The 18,352-nt window shown below is 36.9% G+C and overlaps 1 protein-coding gene across 2 annotated transcripts; it reads left to right on the forward strand.

Annotated features, from left to right (window-relative positions):
- The first annotated feature begins 257 nt into the window (after positions 1-257).
- On the forward strand, positions 258-12,877 carry LOC110714128 (DEAD-box ATP-dependent RNA helicase FANCM-like). 2 transcript variants are annotated; one of them, XM_021892601.1, is made up of 24 exons: positions 258-954; positions 1,037-1,361; positions 1,914-2,057; positions 2,213-2,295; positions 2,403-2,517; positions 3,090-3,181; positions 3,288-3,342; positions 3,418-3,539; positions 3,625-3,738; positions 4,661-4,854; positions 5,228-5,358; positions 6,482-6,542; positions 6,673-6,740; positions 7,494-7,543; positions 7,618-7,783; positions 7,888-8,015; positions 8,108-8,431; positions 8,533-8,596; positions 9,162-9,635; positions 9,722-10,219; positions 10,334-10,822; positions 11,006-11,054; positions 11,357-11,512; positions 11,872-12,877. In XM_021892601.1, exons 1-24 carry the CDS (start codon positions 910-912, stop codon positions 12,455-12,457), a joined length of 4,533 nt encoding a protein of 1,510 aa, XP_021748293.1. In that variant the 5' UTR covers positions 258-909; the 3' UTR covers positions 12,458-12,877. The 2 variants fall into 2 exon arrangements, with proteins under 2 accessions (XP_021748293.1, XP_021748294.1); XM_021892602.1 differs by lacking the exons at positions 258-954; positions 1,037-1,361; positions 1,914-2,057 and having other exon boundaries at positions 2,394-2,517; positions 11,872-12,876.
- Positions 12,878-18,352: the final 5,475 nt, after the last annotated feature.

Raw genomic sequence — 18,352 nt, forward strand, 5'->3', positions numbered from 1 at the left:
CGCCGATTGGCAATGTAATCGAAGCTTAAGACCGGTGAAAATCGGAGCTGAAAATCGGTTAAGGTGTATGGTAATCGGAGCTGAAAATCGGTTAAGGTGTATGGTAATCGGAGCTGAAAATCGGTTACCATACACGGTAATCGAAGCTTAAAACCGGTTACCATGCGTGGTAATCGGTTTTGGGCTCCGATTACCTCGCATGGTAACCGGTTTTGGACTTCAGTTATTGCAGTTGCCAAAAAAAACCACCATCATCTCGACGACATGGGAAGGTGGTGGGTCGTCATAGAGGGAGGGTGGTGGGTCACCTATCAGGGTGGTGATGGTCATTGCTGGTCAAAAGGGGTTGTGGGTCGTCGGGAGGATAAAGGGGTGGTGAATTAGTAAGGGTACGATTGTCCAATCACACCAAGTCACCAATGTTGGCGGTGGTGTTCATTTTTGTTGGCGATGTTTACCAATCCACTTTAATTTCCGTACATCATTTTTTCTTCTGACAAGTTTATGCATCCAAGTATTGGGTTCCCTGAGCAAGAAGCCTATAGCTCAGTGGAGCTAAGCTTCATTCCTGTGGTAGTGACCCGGGTTCGAGGCTCATATCCCCCCTCCCCTGTGGGTAATACCCCCTTGATATTCCTGTGATAGGAAATTAAGGTGGGGCCCACCCCTTACCCCTAAAAAAAAAAAAAAAAAAAAAAAGTATTGGGTTCCCTTAGTACGATAATCAAATCATCAAACACGCTAATAATTTACTTTTGAAATTCCAAAGATATTTGCCCGCCATTTTATTCATTTCCTCTCACTCATACTCACTCAAACACCTCTCCAAAATTATTCAGCAAGATTTTTCGTTTTCCACCCCTTAATTTCTTCCTCCGATTCAATTTTTCCGATCTTCTGCAAACAACAATGGCTTCTTCTTCTGTTCAATTAATCATCGACGACGATGAAGAGGTACTTTCTCTATCTTCCTTCCCCATTTTTCAATTTCATTCAATTTATCCCCAAATCAATTTTTTTTCCAACAATTTTGCAGGATTTCGATTGGGAAGCAGCAGTTCGAGAAATCGATGTTGCATGTCAGAGCACCGCCGCTAAAACCCTAGAAACGCCGCCACCTCAACCTCAACCTTCCAATGTTACTTTTGGCGGCAATAATTTCTGGAAGAATCATCAATTAAACAAAGTTCCGAATAATTCCCGTCAATTAACGCTTGATAGATTTATTAGTAATGGGTCTTCGAAAATGGGTGTCGAGAATGAAATTGAATGTCGAGGTGATGATGAGCAAATTAGGGTTCATGAAAGGGCGTGTTATGTAGATATTGATCTTGAGGCTGCTAAAACTTGGATTTATCCAGGTAGGTTTTCGAAAAATCTTGATTGTTGAAATGTTAGGGTTAGAAAATTGGGGCAAAAATTACAATTGGATAATCTGGCTAGCACATTATTTTGTATATTTTGAATTCACTTTTCAATTGTGTGATTTGACTACTGTAAAATGGAGAATGCCATAACTCCACTGTAGCTTTATTATACATCTATCTACTATAAGAGTGTAAGTCTATAAATACCCATGTATTATGATTCAGCTATGGAACTTGGATTTTTGAAATATTTATATAAGCCATTCTTCTTTTAATTATGAATGTTTTGGTTGAAATTGAAGTATTTAAGTGTTTATCTCTATGCCCGGTTGTTGATTTTTTTGACCCTGTGGTACATGTACAATCGTAGCGTGTGTGTACTTGGCGAATGGTTCCTCTGATTATTCTTACTTCGGGACAGGGAAAGTTCCTGTTTGTGTTATCTTAATGTGTAGTGATTTAGTTACTACGTAATATTTGTGATATGAGACCATCAAGTTGTAGATAGCTTGGCTCATGGAATCCCATCTCCTATCTGTTTTACAGATAATGTTCCTCGTCGTGAGTATCAACTTGAAATAGCCAGGACAGCTTTATTTTCGAACACATTAGTGGCACTACCTACAGGCCTGGGAAAAACTCTCATTGCTGCTGTTGTTATGCATAACTACTTTAGATGGTTCCCTGAAGGTAATGCTCATTGGGTTCAGCACTTTCGCCGCGTGGACTTATTGAGAGAATGAAATCATGAACCTTTTGGAAGTTATATACCCTTTTTTTTTTCTTTCTAAAATCATGATGTGCTTTTTATGACATTGATACCTTGACTCCCTCTTCAATCGCAGGTAAGATAGTTTTTGCTGCTCCTTCGAGGCCCTTGGTTATGCAACAAATAGAAGCCTGCCATAATATTGTCGGTATACCACAAGTAAGTTGGTGGCTTTCTTTTGCACTTATACCGAGAATTTTGCTGAAAGTTCACATTGCTTCATATATAGACATGTTTTGAGAAGAATTAAATATAAGTGATTGCAGGAATGGACAATTGATATGACAGGTCTTATAAGTCCCCCCAAAAGAGTATCCTTGTGGAAAGCTAAACGTGTATTCTTTGTCACACCCCAAGTGCTTGAAAAAGATATTCAGTCAGGTGATGTACCTCCGGTGTATTGCTTGTGAAAATGTGATCTAAAATTTATGGTAACAATTGGTTTAAGATTGTGTGCTTTTTTCCCATCCTTGTTTTTAGGTGGTGCTGGGGGTGGGATTGGGTGTGTGTTACAAAAACATCTTTTTTTTTTTTTTGTTTGCAAGCTCTAGTTTGTGTGCTCTAGGAACAGGTGCTGTCTTTTCGAGTATTTCATGAGATTTATTTTCCATTTGCATTCTTTTGCAATCCATACTTGTCTAGAAAGTGATGCTAAAGCTAGACAGTTGTTAATTGGGGATTTTTATTTCAGTCTTGTTGCTTTCCGATTCAATCTCTCTCTCTCTTTTTTTTTTTTTTTTTTTTTTTTTTTTTTTTTTTTTCTGTTTTCACAAAATCCTTTCCTCAATGTGCTATTGTTTTAGACAATTTTGTCAAAATGCAGTTTCATCGTATAATTTTGTGCCAACTCTTGCTCCTTTTTTTTTAATTTTTTTTTTAATAGTGTGCTGTATGCTTGTTTATCTTTCTCAAGGTCATTATTGTTAGTTACAATATTTTGTTATAAATATCAGGGGCTTGTCTTGTGAAGTCGCTGGTGTGCCTAGTGATTGACGAGGCTCATCGTGCAATGGGGAACTACTCTTACTGCGTGTCTGTTCGTGAGGTTGCTTAAAGTTTCCTGTATATTTATGATTTATGTCCAGTACGTTTGCACATCAATATTAACATTGACTTGACGCTTAGGTGCAACTTCTTTGTTCTGTTCACAGCTGATGGCAGTTCCTATTGAGATAAGAATATTAGCTTTGACTGCTACCCCTGGCTGTAAGTTTGCCATCCATTTTTCTCCTATAAGTTTTGTTGGTCTTCCGTAATGTTAACATATAGATTTGGTTTCAGCAAAGAAGGAAACTATTCAGCAGGTAATTGATAACCTGCAAATATCTACGCTTGAATATCGCAATGAAAGTGATGCTGATGTATGCCCTTACGTACACAATAGGAAGCTTGAACTAATCGAGGTATGAGGAAGCACAAGGCAATACGGTATGCTACTGATTTTGTGTGGTTAAAATTCCCATTCACAGTTGGACCCTCCCTATGTAGGTTCCAATGGGGAAGGATGCTGATGAGATACATAATCTTCTCGTGGAGGTTATACGGCCACTTGCTGCCAGGCTTTGTGCAATGGGAGTGCTACCAGGCAGGGACTTCCAAACAGTATGTCCCCCCCCCCCCCCCCCCCCCCCCCCCCCCCCCCCCCCCCCCCCCCCCCCCCCCCCCCCCCCCCCCCCCCCCCCCCGCCCTCCCTCTTTCCTTACTCCATATATGTAATGAGAAAATTAAGTGAAAGTGCTGAGATGATATAGATTACCTATTGTAAGTATGAAACCCATTGGGCTATTTGAGATTTTTTTTTTTTTTTTTTTAAAATGCCTCTAATGCTAATACTTAGTGTGAAATTGATGAAATATATTATCTAGTACTCCCTCTGTTTCCAAAAGAGTATCCATTTTATGTTTTTTGAGGTGTATTTATCTGATATACCCATTTCTACATAATTCTACTCTTATACCCCCTCACCCCACAATATTTACACCTTTCCACTCTCTCTCACTTTATTCCCCCTTTTCTTATACTCACCCACCCTTTTAACCTCTCTCTCTTTCTTAAGCTACCTTTTTATTACACCCACTCAACTCAATTCTGCAAAACAAGAGTCAACAGAAAATAGATACCTCAAAAGAAAAAGGAGGGAGTATGTTTCTTTGTGCGGTAATCTCATCCAATTCAACATGATTGTTTTCCATCAAACCGAAAAACCATTCACTAGCATATCTCCGATTAACTTTGATCATTGAGCTTGGTGAGCACTAATAAGATGATTATCACCTAGACAAATTAATCCCACCAGTGCATAAATCAAGCATTTTGAAACCTTTGTGGGCTTAATATCAAATATAAGAAGAGCACTTTTTTTAAGTAGAAACACATTCAAATCCCATGGTTATGTGGTGTTTTACATTCATTATATTCGGAAATTCCTCTTTTTAGGTATTTTAATCTGTTTGATTTGACACCCTTGTTTTCTGCCTTTCTCCTTGGGCACTGAGCTACTAATTTAACATTTTACCTTCAACAGTTGAGCCCTTGCGATTTGCTGAATTCAAGGGATAAATTTCGACAAGCACCACCGCCAGAACTTCCGCAAGTGAAGTATAGTGAAGTAGAAGGTTACTTTGGTGTTCTTATTACACTCTACCACATACGCAAGCTACTCTCTAGCCATGGAATAAGACCAGCACATGAGATGCTTGAAGAAAAGCTGCGACAAGGGTATAACTCTCTTACCACCTATGATGTCCACACAGTAGATAGTTGTATGGTAGTTAATGTCTTTTTATATTGGAGATTGGACTTCATATCTGAAATTGTAGTTTTGAGAGAAACCAAGCAATGTTATATGGAAAATATAAGCCACATACTCTTATTAGGCTACAAATTTTCTTTGTCAGTTGCCATTACTGGCTTTAACTAAGCATTATTTTTATTGACACACTGGTCTAATGTACTGTTTAGTGATTTGATAAATTTTGCTCAAAATTTTAACTTAGATCAAAATTGTTACTTCTTTTTAAACACGTTTTTTTTTAATGGTGGCAGAAGCTTTGTTCTCTGAAGATGCTGTTGTTTGATTGATTTGTGGCAGGTATTTTGCAAGACTTATGAGTAGAAATGAAGCCATTCAGAGTGCAAAGATTTTAATGCAGAAGAGTCTGTCGCATGGTGCCCCCAGCCCAAAATTGTCGAAAATGATAGAAATTTTAGAAAGTCACTTCAGTATGTATCTCTGCTTTGTTTCATTATTTGATATACAATTTCTATTCTAGCATCACTATGTGTTGGCATTAGTGTGTAGAATGGACCGAGCTAACTGTAAAAATGCTTATGGATCACACCTTGTGGCATCCATCCTCTGGTAAAGTAGGGAAGCTGCGTTCTTTAAATAAAGACATGTTCTGTAAATTCTTGCAGAATAGAGATCATTAGTCAATTGATTGCATAATATAAGGTGCTTTGGTTAGCAAGAAGCACTTTCCACAATTGCTTTTACGCAGGTCTTCTCTCTGTCTGTTTAGAATATAGCTCTTTTTCTTGAGATGTTCTACAAATTTATTTGACAGCTGATTCTTCTTAGGTATAAAGCATTTAAAACACTGCTTTCAATTTTATTTGGTACCAACTGAAATCAATAGACAAACAGCGAAACTGCAAACCAGGAAGTTAGAGAGGGAATAAAATACAGCAACGATGAGTATTATATGCAAGAATGAAATGTTGAGAGAACTTTTCAAGCTCTTCATTCCAGTCTTGAACGCTTAGAAAGCAACTCCAGAGTCCAGAGAAGCTTATCTCATTCAAATTTGCCTACATGCATGTATCAAATTTCTCTGAAAAGAGAAGGTAGAGAAAAGGGTTAACAGGTTAGGTGGTAGTTCTAGGAATGAGATCCTATCCTATCAAATGTTAGATGAATCACTTTTTTTTTTTGTGTGTGTGTGTGTGTGTGTGAGTGAGTGTGTGTAGCTCTTATCTATTCATGATAATAAAATAAAGTAAGAGGCATGGGTGCTTTAAACTAAGTGCCTCATCTTTACTTATGTACAAGAACATACTGGTGCTAATGCATGGATTCAACAAATTTTGAGTATTAAAGGTTTGGAGGCTTGTGGTGTAAAGTTAGAAAATTAACTCCTGAATTATTATAGGAGATTTATTATTAATATATTTGTAACATTTTTTAGGGGAGGGTTTGGGGGAAGATTTCCATTTCGCATGAAAAGCAATATTATTGCTTAAGCACACTCCTCGACTGCTCATGATTGTTATCTTGTTTCTTTTTCAAAATTATATCAAAATATGGGGGATATGATATGAAATTTTTTGCTTTTTTTTTTTGCAGCAACAAATGATCCAGCAAAATCAAGGGTAATCATTTTTTCAAATTTTAGGGGGAGTGTCAGGTGAACAAAACTATATTTAATAAGAATTTTGAATTTTTCTTTTGATTTTGGTTGTCTACGTTTGCTTTCTCTATTGAACTTGATATCTTATAGGTAACTGACTTCTCCATTGTCACATTGATTTTAACAGGGACATATTAGATTCATTAGCCCATGTTGGTTCAGTCAAAGCAACTCAATTTATTGGTCAAAGTTCAGGTTTGTACAAATAAGTCTGGAAATTCCTTGCTTTATTTAAAGGCTGAAAGAAGTATGTTGATTAATGAAGCCTTAAAAGTGCATATGTGCCACAGTGATAGATGCTTTTTAAGTGAGTATTCTTTGGTGTGAGTAATTGTAATTGTGTTTGTAATGTCTACTAGGGAGGCCTTGGGCTTCTTTTGTACATAAGTAAGGATTTCATGACTTTGCTTCTTGACATTAATATCATTGCAATTGGTTTCAAAATTTCGAGAGTTGTTCCAGTTTGAACAATTTCACTTGAAGCTATATGTAACCATAAAGTGACTTTAATTGCTGCTTGCCTCACTCTCTCTGGAGTTGTGTGTGGTGGGAAGTTTCAGATGAGTAAAATATCAGATGGAATTGAATCTGTCAGGGTATATAAATATTCTGCATGTAGTTTTTCGAAGCACTCTAGGTGCTATGAACACCTATATGAAATTCGTTGTCTTCTATCTCTTATCCAAGTAGTATAAGGCTCTTAGCCTACCGTGCAGAAGTTGAGGTTCACTGATATTGCGTCTTTGCCATATTTTACTTCTCTGATTGAGGCTGATGAATGGTTTTATAGAGCTTTATCTCGATTTACTGGTGCAGAATTTTACAGTTTTCTAATTTCTGATAATGCCACTGGTTTTGGTTTCGTTTCTGTATGTCTTGTTTTGTTGTGAAATCAAAATTTATGATTTCTTTCCTGAAGTGGGTCTTTTATACTATGCTATTTTCCAGGAAAAACATTGAAAGGCCAGTCACAAAAGGTTCAACAGGCAGTTCTTGAGGTAACAATCAGTATGCGACATAAAATCCAGAATTTCTGCTCTCAATCTTATAATTCCTCTGCCTTTTGGGACAGAAATTCCGTTTGGGTGGATACAATGTTATTGTTGCCACATCAATTGGTGAAGAAGGGCTTGATATTATGGAAGTTGATCTTGTGATATGTTTTGATGCTAATATATCTCCTTTGAGGATGATTCAGCGGATGGGAAGAACAGGAAGAAAACATGATGGTCGAGTTGATATCCTTGACTAGATTCCCTTTCTCTCTATGGTTTCTTTTGTGCTTGTTGCCTATGAGTTTTGTTTATGCTTGTGAATGTTTGTGATCCTTGACCTGCATTACTTGTATTAGCTTGTGAGGGTACTGAGCTAAAAGGTTATAAACGGAAACTAGCAACTGGTAAGACTGTTGGGAAACACATGCGAAATGGGGGCATGAATAGTTTCACTTTTCATTGCAGCCCAAGGATGGTAAGTTTAACCACAGGCATTCCTGTAGATTACATGTTTCAGCTGTTGATCTGATGTCTGTACTTTTTTATTTTCTGCGTGATCTGCTGCAGCTTCCTCATCATCTGAAACCAGAACTGCAATTTGTAGAACTATCAATTGAAAAATTTATTCGTCCAGTGAAAAAGGTTAAAGTTGATTCCCCCCAACAACCAAAGTTCAGGGAAAGGCTCACTGAAGCTGAATCTGCGTTGTTAGAAAAATACTTTTTGTCTAATGAGGCAATAAAACCATCTCTAGTTGCCTTTCCTTTTTTCCAGACGTGTCCCTCCAGGGTGCACAGAATAATGCATTCATCTCGATCCGGATGGCTCATTGATGCAATGCAGCTTCTTCGAGGGTTGCCATCCAATACTGGCGAAAATTGTGGGCTTGATGTATGTCAACAGACTACACCTATGGTCTTTGTACAACACTTTTTAATTTATCCTTTAATCAGCCATGACCTTACACTTTAGCTTTCATTTTTATATTGCAGTTTCCGAGGAGTACTCGGTACTTGATAACTGGGAGTGTTGAAAAATATACTGAAAATGGAAGAGGTAATACACTTTTGTTAATTCATAAACATATACAGATATACTCCCTCTGTCCCTAAATATATGCCCCATTTTCCGTTTTAGCTCGTCCCATGGTGAACCATCTTGTCAATATGCTTTATGAATTTAGATCTTGGCAGAGTTAAGCATAAAGATTGTCCTCTACTTTTTTACTTCTTCCTGTCTGAATCATTTGTCATACATGGTCTACAATTGTTTATCGCCCCTGTCTGGCTGATGACTTAAACGCTGAAAATGAGATTGAGACAGTAGCATTTTTGTCAACGATGGGTGGTTGGTGGTGCTTTTTATTATGTGGTTTTATCCTTCATCCGTATGGGCTATAACACTTGACAAATACCTAATATCAGATGCATGTATTTACTTTATTACTTACTACCTCCGTTTCTAAAAGTCCTTTACACTTAATGTTTTCCTTCATTTCAGAAAGAACTTGGCTTCTAGAAATTTTGGTTTTTCATGGGACTTTACAAAGTGTAATTTTTACTGTTTAATGTATGTGCTTCAAGAAAACATTGACAATTGATGAAAACAAATTCTTGTGCAGATATACTTGATCCTTTAGATTATTCTGCTGCACCGAAAGAAAAATCCTACTCTGAGGTCTCTTCATTTGGCCCTTCAGTGGCTGAGGAGAAGCACATGCTCAATTCTCCTGATAGATTACTCGAAATTCCAGTTCCTCTTCCAGTTATTTTGCCGTCTAACAAAGTTACAATGCTGGATTCTTCCGCTCAAGATGTATGCGAAGCTCATTCAAGAGTCAGGTCTCACTTACCAGCTGGTGACAAGAATTGTGACGCAGCTGAAGTGGATTCAATAATTGTCCTTACCTCACCTGATGACCAGATTTGTGCAGATGAAAGTATTGGATGTGAGACTGCTGATGCAACAGAACCCAAATCCCCAGCTACACCAGCTGCAGAATGTGACTTAGATAACGCATACTCTGATTTCAGTCCTCGTCTAACCAGCTTTATTGAAAGTGGTGTTGTTCCAGAGTCTCCTCTGAGTGATGCTGGTAGGTGAAATGAAAAGTCAAGTTTTCATCTCTTCAGCTTATTTGAAATCATGAATTTCATGTTTTCCTCTACTCACTATCTGCAGGAGAAGGTATAATAGTATCTAAGAAAGAGGACAATGTTGTAGACTGGAACAGTGGTGAAGAGAAAGATAAAAGTCATGTCCAAGAGCCCGTATTATCTCCCAATTGTGGAACTTTGTTAACTATTGCTAGTAAAGAGATTACTGTTACCTCATCTCCTCAGACAATAGAGGTCAGACCTGGTGGAAGTGAAATGTCATTGGGACTACCTGATGGTCTCTTGAAATTGGGAGACACCTTTCAACCCCCATCTTCCCCAGAATTTCAAACTCCTTCGCGAAATAAAACAAAGAGCAGCTGTGCCGAAGATTGGTGTATGAGTTCTGGAAAACAGTCAGGATCCAATGAACGTCTTCTTAGATTAAAAAGATTGCGCAGGATTGGGGATTTTGCCAAAGAGAAACAACAAATTAGTGTAAAAGAAAAGCCAACTCACTCCTCTGTAGAAGTTTCATTTGAATTCACTGATGATCATCATAAGACTGTCAGGCATAACAAAGGTATCCTATATATTACTTTTTGTTGGCTTTACTACCCTACTTATCATGTTGTGAAATTTGAAAAAGTTTTTTTGTATCATGTACTTCATGTATACCTCTACTCTCTATCTGCAGGTGAAGGTATTGTACTATCTAAGAAAGAGGATGATGTTGTAGATTGGCACAGTAGTGAAGATAAAGATGAAAATCGTGTCCCAGAACCAGAATTATCTCCCAAAGCTTGTGGAAATTTGTCAACTATTTCTAGTAAAGAGATTATTGTTGGCTCTTCCCCTCAGACAAGAGAGGTCAGACCTCTTGAGAATGAAATGTCATTGGGACTACCTGATGGTCTCTTGAAATTGGGAGGGACCTTTCAGCCCCCATCATCCCCAGAATTTCGAAGTCCTTTGCAAAATATAACAAATAGCAGTTGTGACGAAGATTGGCATATGAGTTCTGGAAAACAGTCTGGGTCCAGTGAACGTCCTTTTAGATTGAAAAGGTTGCGCAGGATTGGGGATTTTGTCAAAGAAAAGCAACAAATTAGTGTAAAAGAAAAGTCAATTCACTCCTCTATAGAAGTTGCATTTAAAGTCACTGATAAGACCAGGCATAACAAAGGTATTTTATAAATTACTATTTGTTGGCTTTATTACCCTCATCATATTGTGAATGTGAATAGATTGTCTCAGCCTAAGTTTTTGCAGGGAAGCATCTCCTCTGATGCTTGCATAGTTGCATGTATGCATTAAATTCTCTCTGACATACTAACAAGTCCTCTTCCATTGATTACTACTGCTTCAGTGAAAAAACCATTTGAAGATGCCAGAGACTTCATTGATGAAGAAGCTGAGTAAGTGAATAGTTAAAATTTCTGTGCCACACCGCCACCCCTTTGTCCTCCCCCCCTTACATTTTATTTCTTTTTTTTTTTAATGAAAAGAGTGAATAATTCCAATTCCAACGCTTTTCTATATTCCAGTTGTCCTAAAATGCAGCTTATATTCCTTTTAAAAAAAATTTAAAAAAATTTAAGCTTTAATGGATCTGTGGACTATTACGGAGTGTAATTTATCCTGTGAGGAGATCTAAAATTTAGTAGTAATGCAAGTGTTACTGGAAACCAATTGACTTAATTTAATCGTTGATTCTCAGGGTGTCCTCGGAAGATGTGGTGCCAGATTCAGAAGATGAGGTTAATAATGAAGATAGTGATGCTTATGAAGAGAGTTTTATAGATGACCAATCTGATCCGGCAGTTGGTAGTGGTCAAACAGAAGATAGTAAAATGGATATGATGGCAATTTACAGGTTCTTCCTATAAACTTAAGACTGTCTGCACGTGTGTGTGTGTGTGTGTGTGTGTGTGTGTGTATATATATATATAGTAAAATGGATACGATGGCAGTTTACAGGTTCTTCCTATAAACTTAAGACTGTCTGCACGTGTGTGTGTGTGTGTGTGTGTGTGTGTATGTTACTTGGTAGTTCTATATCACCCATGCAATTGTTTGGTGTATTAAAACTACCATAAACCGTTCAGTGCCTTTTGCTCAATAGGTTTGTGCTTTATGCCAAAATCTGCTCAAAGTGGGACTAAATGCTCTTAATGCTAGAAATTCATAGTGTAAGTCATATCATTTAAAATTTATAATCCCCATTTGAAACAGGCGTTCCCTACTCACTCAATCACCATTTCAAGAACAGCAGAAACATTTTAGTGTAGTAACTCCAGAGTCTCTGCCTTCTGTTACCACAATGACAGAAGGTGGAGAATCCATTGGGAAGACTTGCACTCTACAAACTCCTCAAGGCTCTTTGAAATCTCGTAATATATCTACAAGGAACTCAGTAGGTTCTTGTTTGAATTCGATAGCATGTGAAGGTATAAAAAGCGGCAGTAGCAATTCTTTGGTAAATGTGGCTAATACTGAGAGTTCAAAAAGAAAAATGATTTCAAACAGAGCTTTTACTCTTCCTGCAAAGAACCTGGAGAAGGAGTTCTGCTCTGATTCAGCACTTCCAAGCAAAGAAGCACCGTTACCATATCAATGCAATGGTATTGATGCAGAATGTGCTTCTCTCTTGGATGATCAATTTTATGAAGGCCTTGATCTTGATGAATTGGAGGCCCAGGCTGCTAAACTTCTAAGTCAAAGAACAGGGTCATCTGTGCAAAGAAGAAAAATATCCGAACCCTTGCCACAGGACTCTGCTCTTGTAAATCCTCCATCATTTGATCTTGGAATCTCATGATTATATACAAAGTTCCATTGTGTTACTGGTTTGTGATTGGTTCAGTGCTGCTAGAAGCTTCCTTTCTAAACAGAGAAGTTACAGAAATAAGAAGTGTCATATTACCCTCCTAAACTCGGCTCCAACATGATGAGATTCTTTAGCTTCAACAGACCATCTTTAGTTGCTAATGGTATTACATTTGTATGATATAGCTGCATTAACATGAGTTAATGACTGCCTAGAAGCCCAATGGCCTTCTATTAAGTTATGAAAATGTAACTCTATGTTTATGTGAGAAAGTTTTGTGTATATCCTACCTGTACAGTCGGTGAAGCTAGTACTATAATTTTTTTGTACTAGTATTGAAATTTTGAGGTGTATAATTTGAAATGTGTTCTGGAATAAAATGCTTGTCTTTCTCTAAAAATATATTTGACTATTGTTGAACATCATGACGATCATTGATTAATGAATACATGATACGCCTTGTTTGTAATCATTAAAAAAACAAATTTATGGCGGAAAATATTCATTTACCTAATTTGCGCAGTTAATGCTTTTTTCTAAATTCTAATACTAGTATTATTTAGTGAAATGTGCTCTGGAGAAAAAATGTCTAAATTTTCACCTAAAATACATGATCGTCAGAAATCTTCAGAAAACTATAAATTTACGACGGAAATATACATTTACTTTTTTTTGAATAGAAATATACATTTACTTATATTTGCACAGTTTGTGCTTTTCCAATATTGCCATTTAAGCTAGAGTGGACATTCCATGATTTGAATGCCAGTGCAGAGCTATAAATAATAAACTTTTACTCCGTATTAATTTACCTCAGAAGACAAATAAAATAAAAGAAGGCAGGATTACAACTTTGACAAATATTGCATCCCATAACATACTTATAGCTTAATCTTTAGACCTGTGCAATTATTTTAATGATATCTTCTTTTTTCTCTTTGATAGTAATTGTTTAATGAATTTTAACCGAAATGTTATTATGGAGTATTATTATTTTAAATAGGATTAGGAACCATTTAAGGGGAGTAGGAGCCTAGGAGGTTGCCAAATCAGAAGTAATTATCATTAGAGCTGTCAAAAGTTGACCCGACCAGAAATACCGACTCAAACCGGATTATTAACAGACCCATCTGAACCCGAAAAAATAGTGGCCCAAATCCGACCTAACCCGACCTGAAACCAACCCTAGACCCGAGGTGACCTGAGTATGTGAGACCCGAACCCCAACATGAACAGACCTGGAGATGACCCGACCTGAATGTAACCCGTAAATTATTGACCTGAACCGAACTGGACTTGAACCAAAATTGACCCAAACCCGTTTTAACCCGTTAAAACCCGAATTTAACCCGACTTGTTACTAACCTTACATGAATTCAACCCGACCCGTCCTAACTCGACCCGAATTTAACCCAACCTGTTATAAACCCGACTCGAAATCAACCCGACTAGTTATTGACCTGACCCAAATTCAACCCGACTTGTTATTGACCCGACCCGAATTTAACCAGACCTATTACTAACCCGACAAGAAAAATCAAACCGATCTATTAATAACCCGACTCGAAATCAACACGACTTGTTATTGACCCGACCTAAATTCAACCCAAATTGTTCATGACCCGATTTCAAATCACCTTAAATGCAATTTAGACCACCTTATTATTGTTGATCAAAACATTTTGTCTAGGGAGACCAAGTCGGTTCAGGCCAGCAAAAGAAAGGAGCATCATCCTCAAATTTAAGAGTTAAATATAGTATATATTTGTTGTATGGTCAAGGAGATAATTATATTCCTAAATTATAAACTATAGTTCCCTATTATATTGCCATATATATTATAGTCAAAGGAAATAATTAGCTTGATAAAAATGATAATTATCTATTTTAGTTAGTTGAACCCGAATATGACCAGACATAATTGTAACCTGCAAATTATTGACTTGAACATAACCCGACTTGACTCCGAGAATGACCAGATTTGGAAATGAGTCAAATGACCCAACATGATTATAACCCGGAAATTACATTTAAACGACCGATTTACAAGTTTACAACTTGCACCGATTTCATTAACTCAAGCCTACCACAAACATTTATGACAACATATAATGATCATATATATGATTCCAAAATTCATTACATGACCCCTAGATATATCCTCTAAAATTTCAATGATTTTCGATATCGGGACTCGAAACCTCCAAAACTTCTTAGAAAGCGAGGATATTAGCCTTAAATTTTTGGAATTTCTCAAAACTTTTTTTCTCCTGAAAATAAAAATTACCAAATGTTTACCATGGTCCTCAATATCCTCCGGTAGTCCAATTGAGTGGGTGTAACCACCAATTTGCCTCTAAATGGCCAATTTATCGATTTACAACTTACATTGATTTCATTGACTAAAGCCTACCACGAACATTATGAAGACTTATAATGATCATAAATGTTTCCAATCTACATTAAATGACCCTAAAATGTATCCCCTAAAATCTAAAGGCTTTTCAACACAGGTCCCTGAAACCTTCAAAATTTTCCAAAAAACATGAATATTAGCCTTTAATTTTGAAATTTTTTGACTTTTTTTCGCCCGTAAATAAAAATTGCCGAAAAGTTAACCATGGTCCTTAACATCCTCCGGGAGTCCAATTGAATGGGTGGAACCATCCAATTTGCCTTTAAACGACCAATTTAACGGTTTATAACTTGCACCGATTTCGTTAACTCAAGCCAATCACGAACATTTTTTACAACATATAATGATCATATATGGTTCAAAACGGCATTATATGACCCGGAGATGTGTCCCCTAAAATTTCAAGACTTTTCGACGTCGGGCCCTGAAACCTCCAAAATTTCTCAAAAAGCGTGGATATTAGTTTTCAATTTTAGAATTTTTTGACTTTTTTTCGCCCGAAAATAAAAATTGCCGAAATGTTGAGTATGGCCCCTAATAGCCTCCGGGAGTCCAATGGGGTTGGTGGAACCATCCAATTTGCCTTTAAACGACCAATTTAATTATCGGTTTACAACTTGCACGGATTTTATTAACTCAGGCTTACTACGAACATTTATGACAACATATAATGATCATATAAGGTTTCAAACGACATTATATGACCCCGAAACGTATCCCCTAAAATATTAATACTTTTCTACACCGGTCCTCGAAACCTCCAAAATTTTTCAAAATCGTTGATATTAGTCTTAAATTTTTAAATTTTTGGATTTTTTTTCGCCTGAAAAAAAAAAATTGCCGAAATGTTTAACATAGTCCCAAATACCTTCCGGGAGTCCAATTGGGTGGGTGGAACCATCCTATTTGCCTTTAATTGACTAATTTACCGGTTTACAACTTGCACCGATTTCATTAACTCAAGGCTGCCACGAACATTAATGACAACAAATCATGATCTTATATGGTTCAAAACGGCACTAAATGACCCTAAGATGTATTTCCTAAAATTTCAAGCCTTTTCGACATCAATCCCGAAACCTCCAAAATTAATAAAAAAGCGTGGATATTGCCTTCAATTTTAAATTTTTGACTTTTTTCTGCCCGGAAATAATAATTGCCGAAATGTTTTCCATGATCCCTAATACCGACCGGGTGTCCCACTGGGTGTGTGGAACCATCCAATTTGCTTTTAAACGACCAATTTACCGGTTTACAACTTGCATAGATTTCATTAACTCAAGCTTACCACGAACATTTATGACAACAAATAATGATCATATATGGTTCCAAACAGCATTATATGTCCATGAGATGTATCCTCTAAAATTACAAGACTTTTCGACACCGGGCCGTGAAATCTCTAAAATTTATGAAAAAGCTTGGATATTAGTCTTCAATTTTTGACTTTTTTTTTTTCGCCTGGAAAAAAAAAATCGCCGAAATGTTTTTCATGGTCCCTAATACCCTCCGGGAGTCCAATTGGGTTGATGTAACCATCCAATTTGCCTTTAAATGGCTAATTTATTTACCGGTTTATAATTGCACGGATTTTATTAACTCAAGCCTACTACGAACATTTATGACAACATATAATGATTATATATGGTTCCAAACAGCATTATATGATCCCGAGATGTATCCCCTAAAATATTAATAATTTTCTATACCGGGCCCCGAAACATCTAAAATTTCTCAAAAAGTGATGATTATTAGCATTCAATTTTGAAATTTTTTGATTTATTTCGCTCGAAAATAAAAATTGCCGAAATGTTTACCCTTGTCCCTAATACCCTCCTGAAGTCCAATTGGGTGGGTGGAACCATCTAATTTTCCTTTAAACGACCAAATTACTAGTTTATAACTTGCACCGATTTCATTTATTTAAGCCTACCACGAACATTTATGATAACAAATAATGATCATATACGGTTCCAAACGACATTATATGACCCCGAGATGTATCCCATAGAATTTCAAGACTTTCGACACCGGGCCTCGAAACCTCCAAATTTTTCTCAAAAGGTGTGGATATTAGTCTTCAATTTTGGAATTTTTTGTCTTTCTTTCGCCCGGAAATAAAAATTGCCGAAATGTTTATTATGGATTCTTATACCTTCCAGAGGTCCAATTGGGTGTGTAGAACCATTCAATTTGCTTTTAAATTGCCAATTTACCGGTTTACAATTTGCACTGACTTACGGGTTTACAACTTGCACCGTATTACGGGTTTACAACTTGCATTGAACCCGATTTGAACCGAAACTGAACCAAACCCGATTTAACCTGTCAAAATCCGAAATAAACCTGACTTGTTACTAACCCTACCTTACTTCAACCCGAACCGTACCTAACCTGACCTGAATTTAACCTAACATGTTACAAACTCGGCCTGAAATCAACCCGACTTGCTATTGGCCTGACTCAAATTCAACCCGACTTGTTATTGACCTGGCCTGAATTTTACCATATACCTATTACTTACCCAACCCAATAATTCAACCCGAGTTGTTACTAACCCGAATCGAAATTAACACGACTTGTTATTGACATGATTTTAATTCAACCTAAATTGTTCTTGACCCGATTTCAAATCACCTTAAATGCAATTTAGACCACCTTATTATTGTTGATCAAATCATTTTGTCTTGAGAGACCAAGTCGGTTCAGGCCAGCAGGTAATTATAATATATATTTGTTGTATTGTCAAAGGAGATAATTATCTTCCTAAATTATAGACTATAGTTTCTAGTATATTGCCATATATATTATAGTCAAAGGAAATAATTAGTTTGATAAAAATGATAATTATCTATTTATAGTTAGTTGAAACCGAATATGACCTGACTTGGAAATGACCCAACCTGATTATAACCTGCAAATTAATAACTTAAACTTAAACTGACTTGAATTCGAGAATAACCCGACTTGGAAATGACACAACCTGATTATTACCAGCAAATTATTGAGTTAAACTGAACCCGACTTAAACTCGAGAATGACCCGACTTGAAAATGACCCGACCTGATTATAATCTGCAAATTATTAACTTGAACCAAACCCGACTCAAACCTGAGAATGACCCGACCTGATTCTAACTCGCAAATTATTGATTTGAACCAAACCCGACTCGAACCCGAGAATTACCTTAACCCATTTTAACTCGTGAAAACCCAAATTAAACCCAATCCACTGTTCACCCGGCCCGAATGTCACCCAACCTGTTATTAACCTGATCTAAATCCGACCCAAACCCGATAAGAAGCATGACCCGACTCAAGCATAACCCAACCAAAACCCAACCTGCATAGGTTATGTAATTAATCTGAATTAACCCAACCCACTCTTACCCGACCTAAACCCAACCCGTTTACCCAAGTTGACAACTCTAATTATCATCTTTAAAAAAAGGCATCAATAATGTAGGCATC

Source organism: Chenopodium quinoa, unplaced genomic scaffold (genome assembly GCF_001683475.1).
Source record: "Chenopodium quinoa cultivar QQ74 unplaced genomic scaffold, ASM168347v1, whole genome shotgun sequence".
NCBI lineage: Eukaryota > Viridiplantae > Streptophyta > Magnoliopsida > Caryophyllales > Amaranthaceae > Chenopodium > Chenopodium quinoa.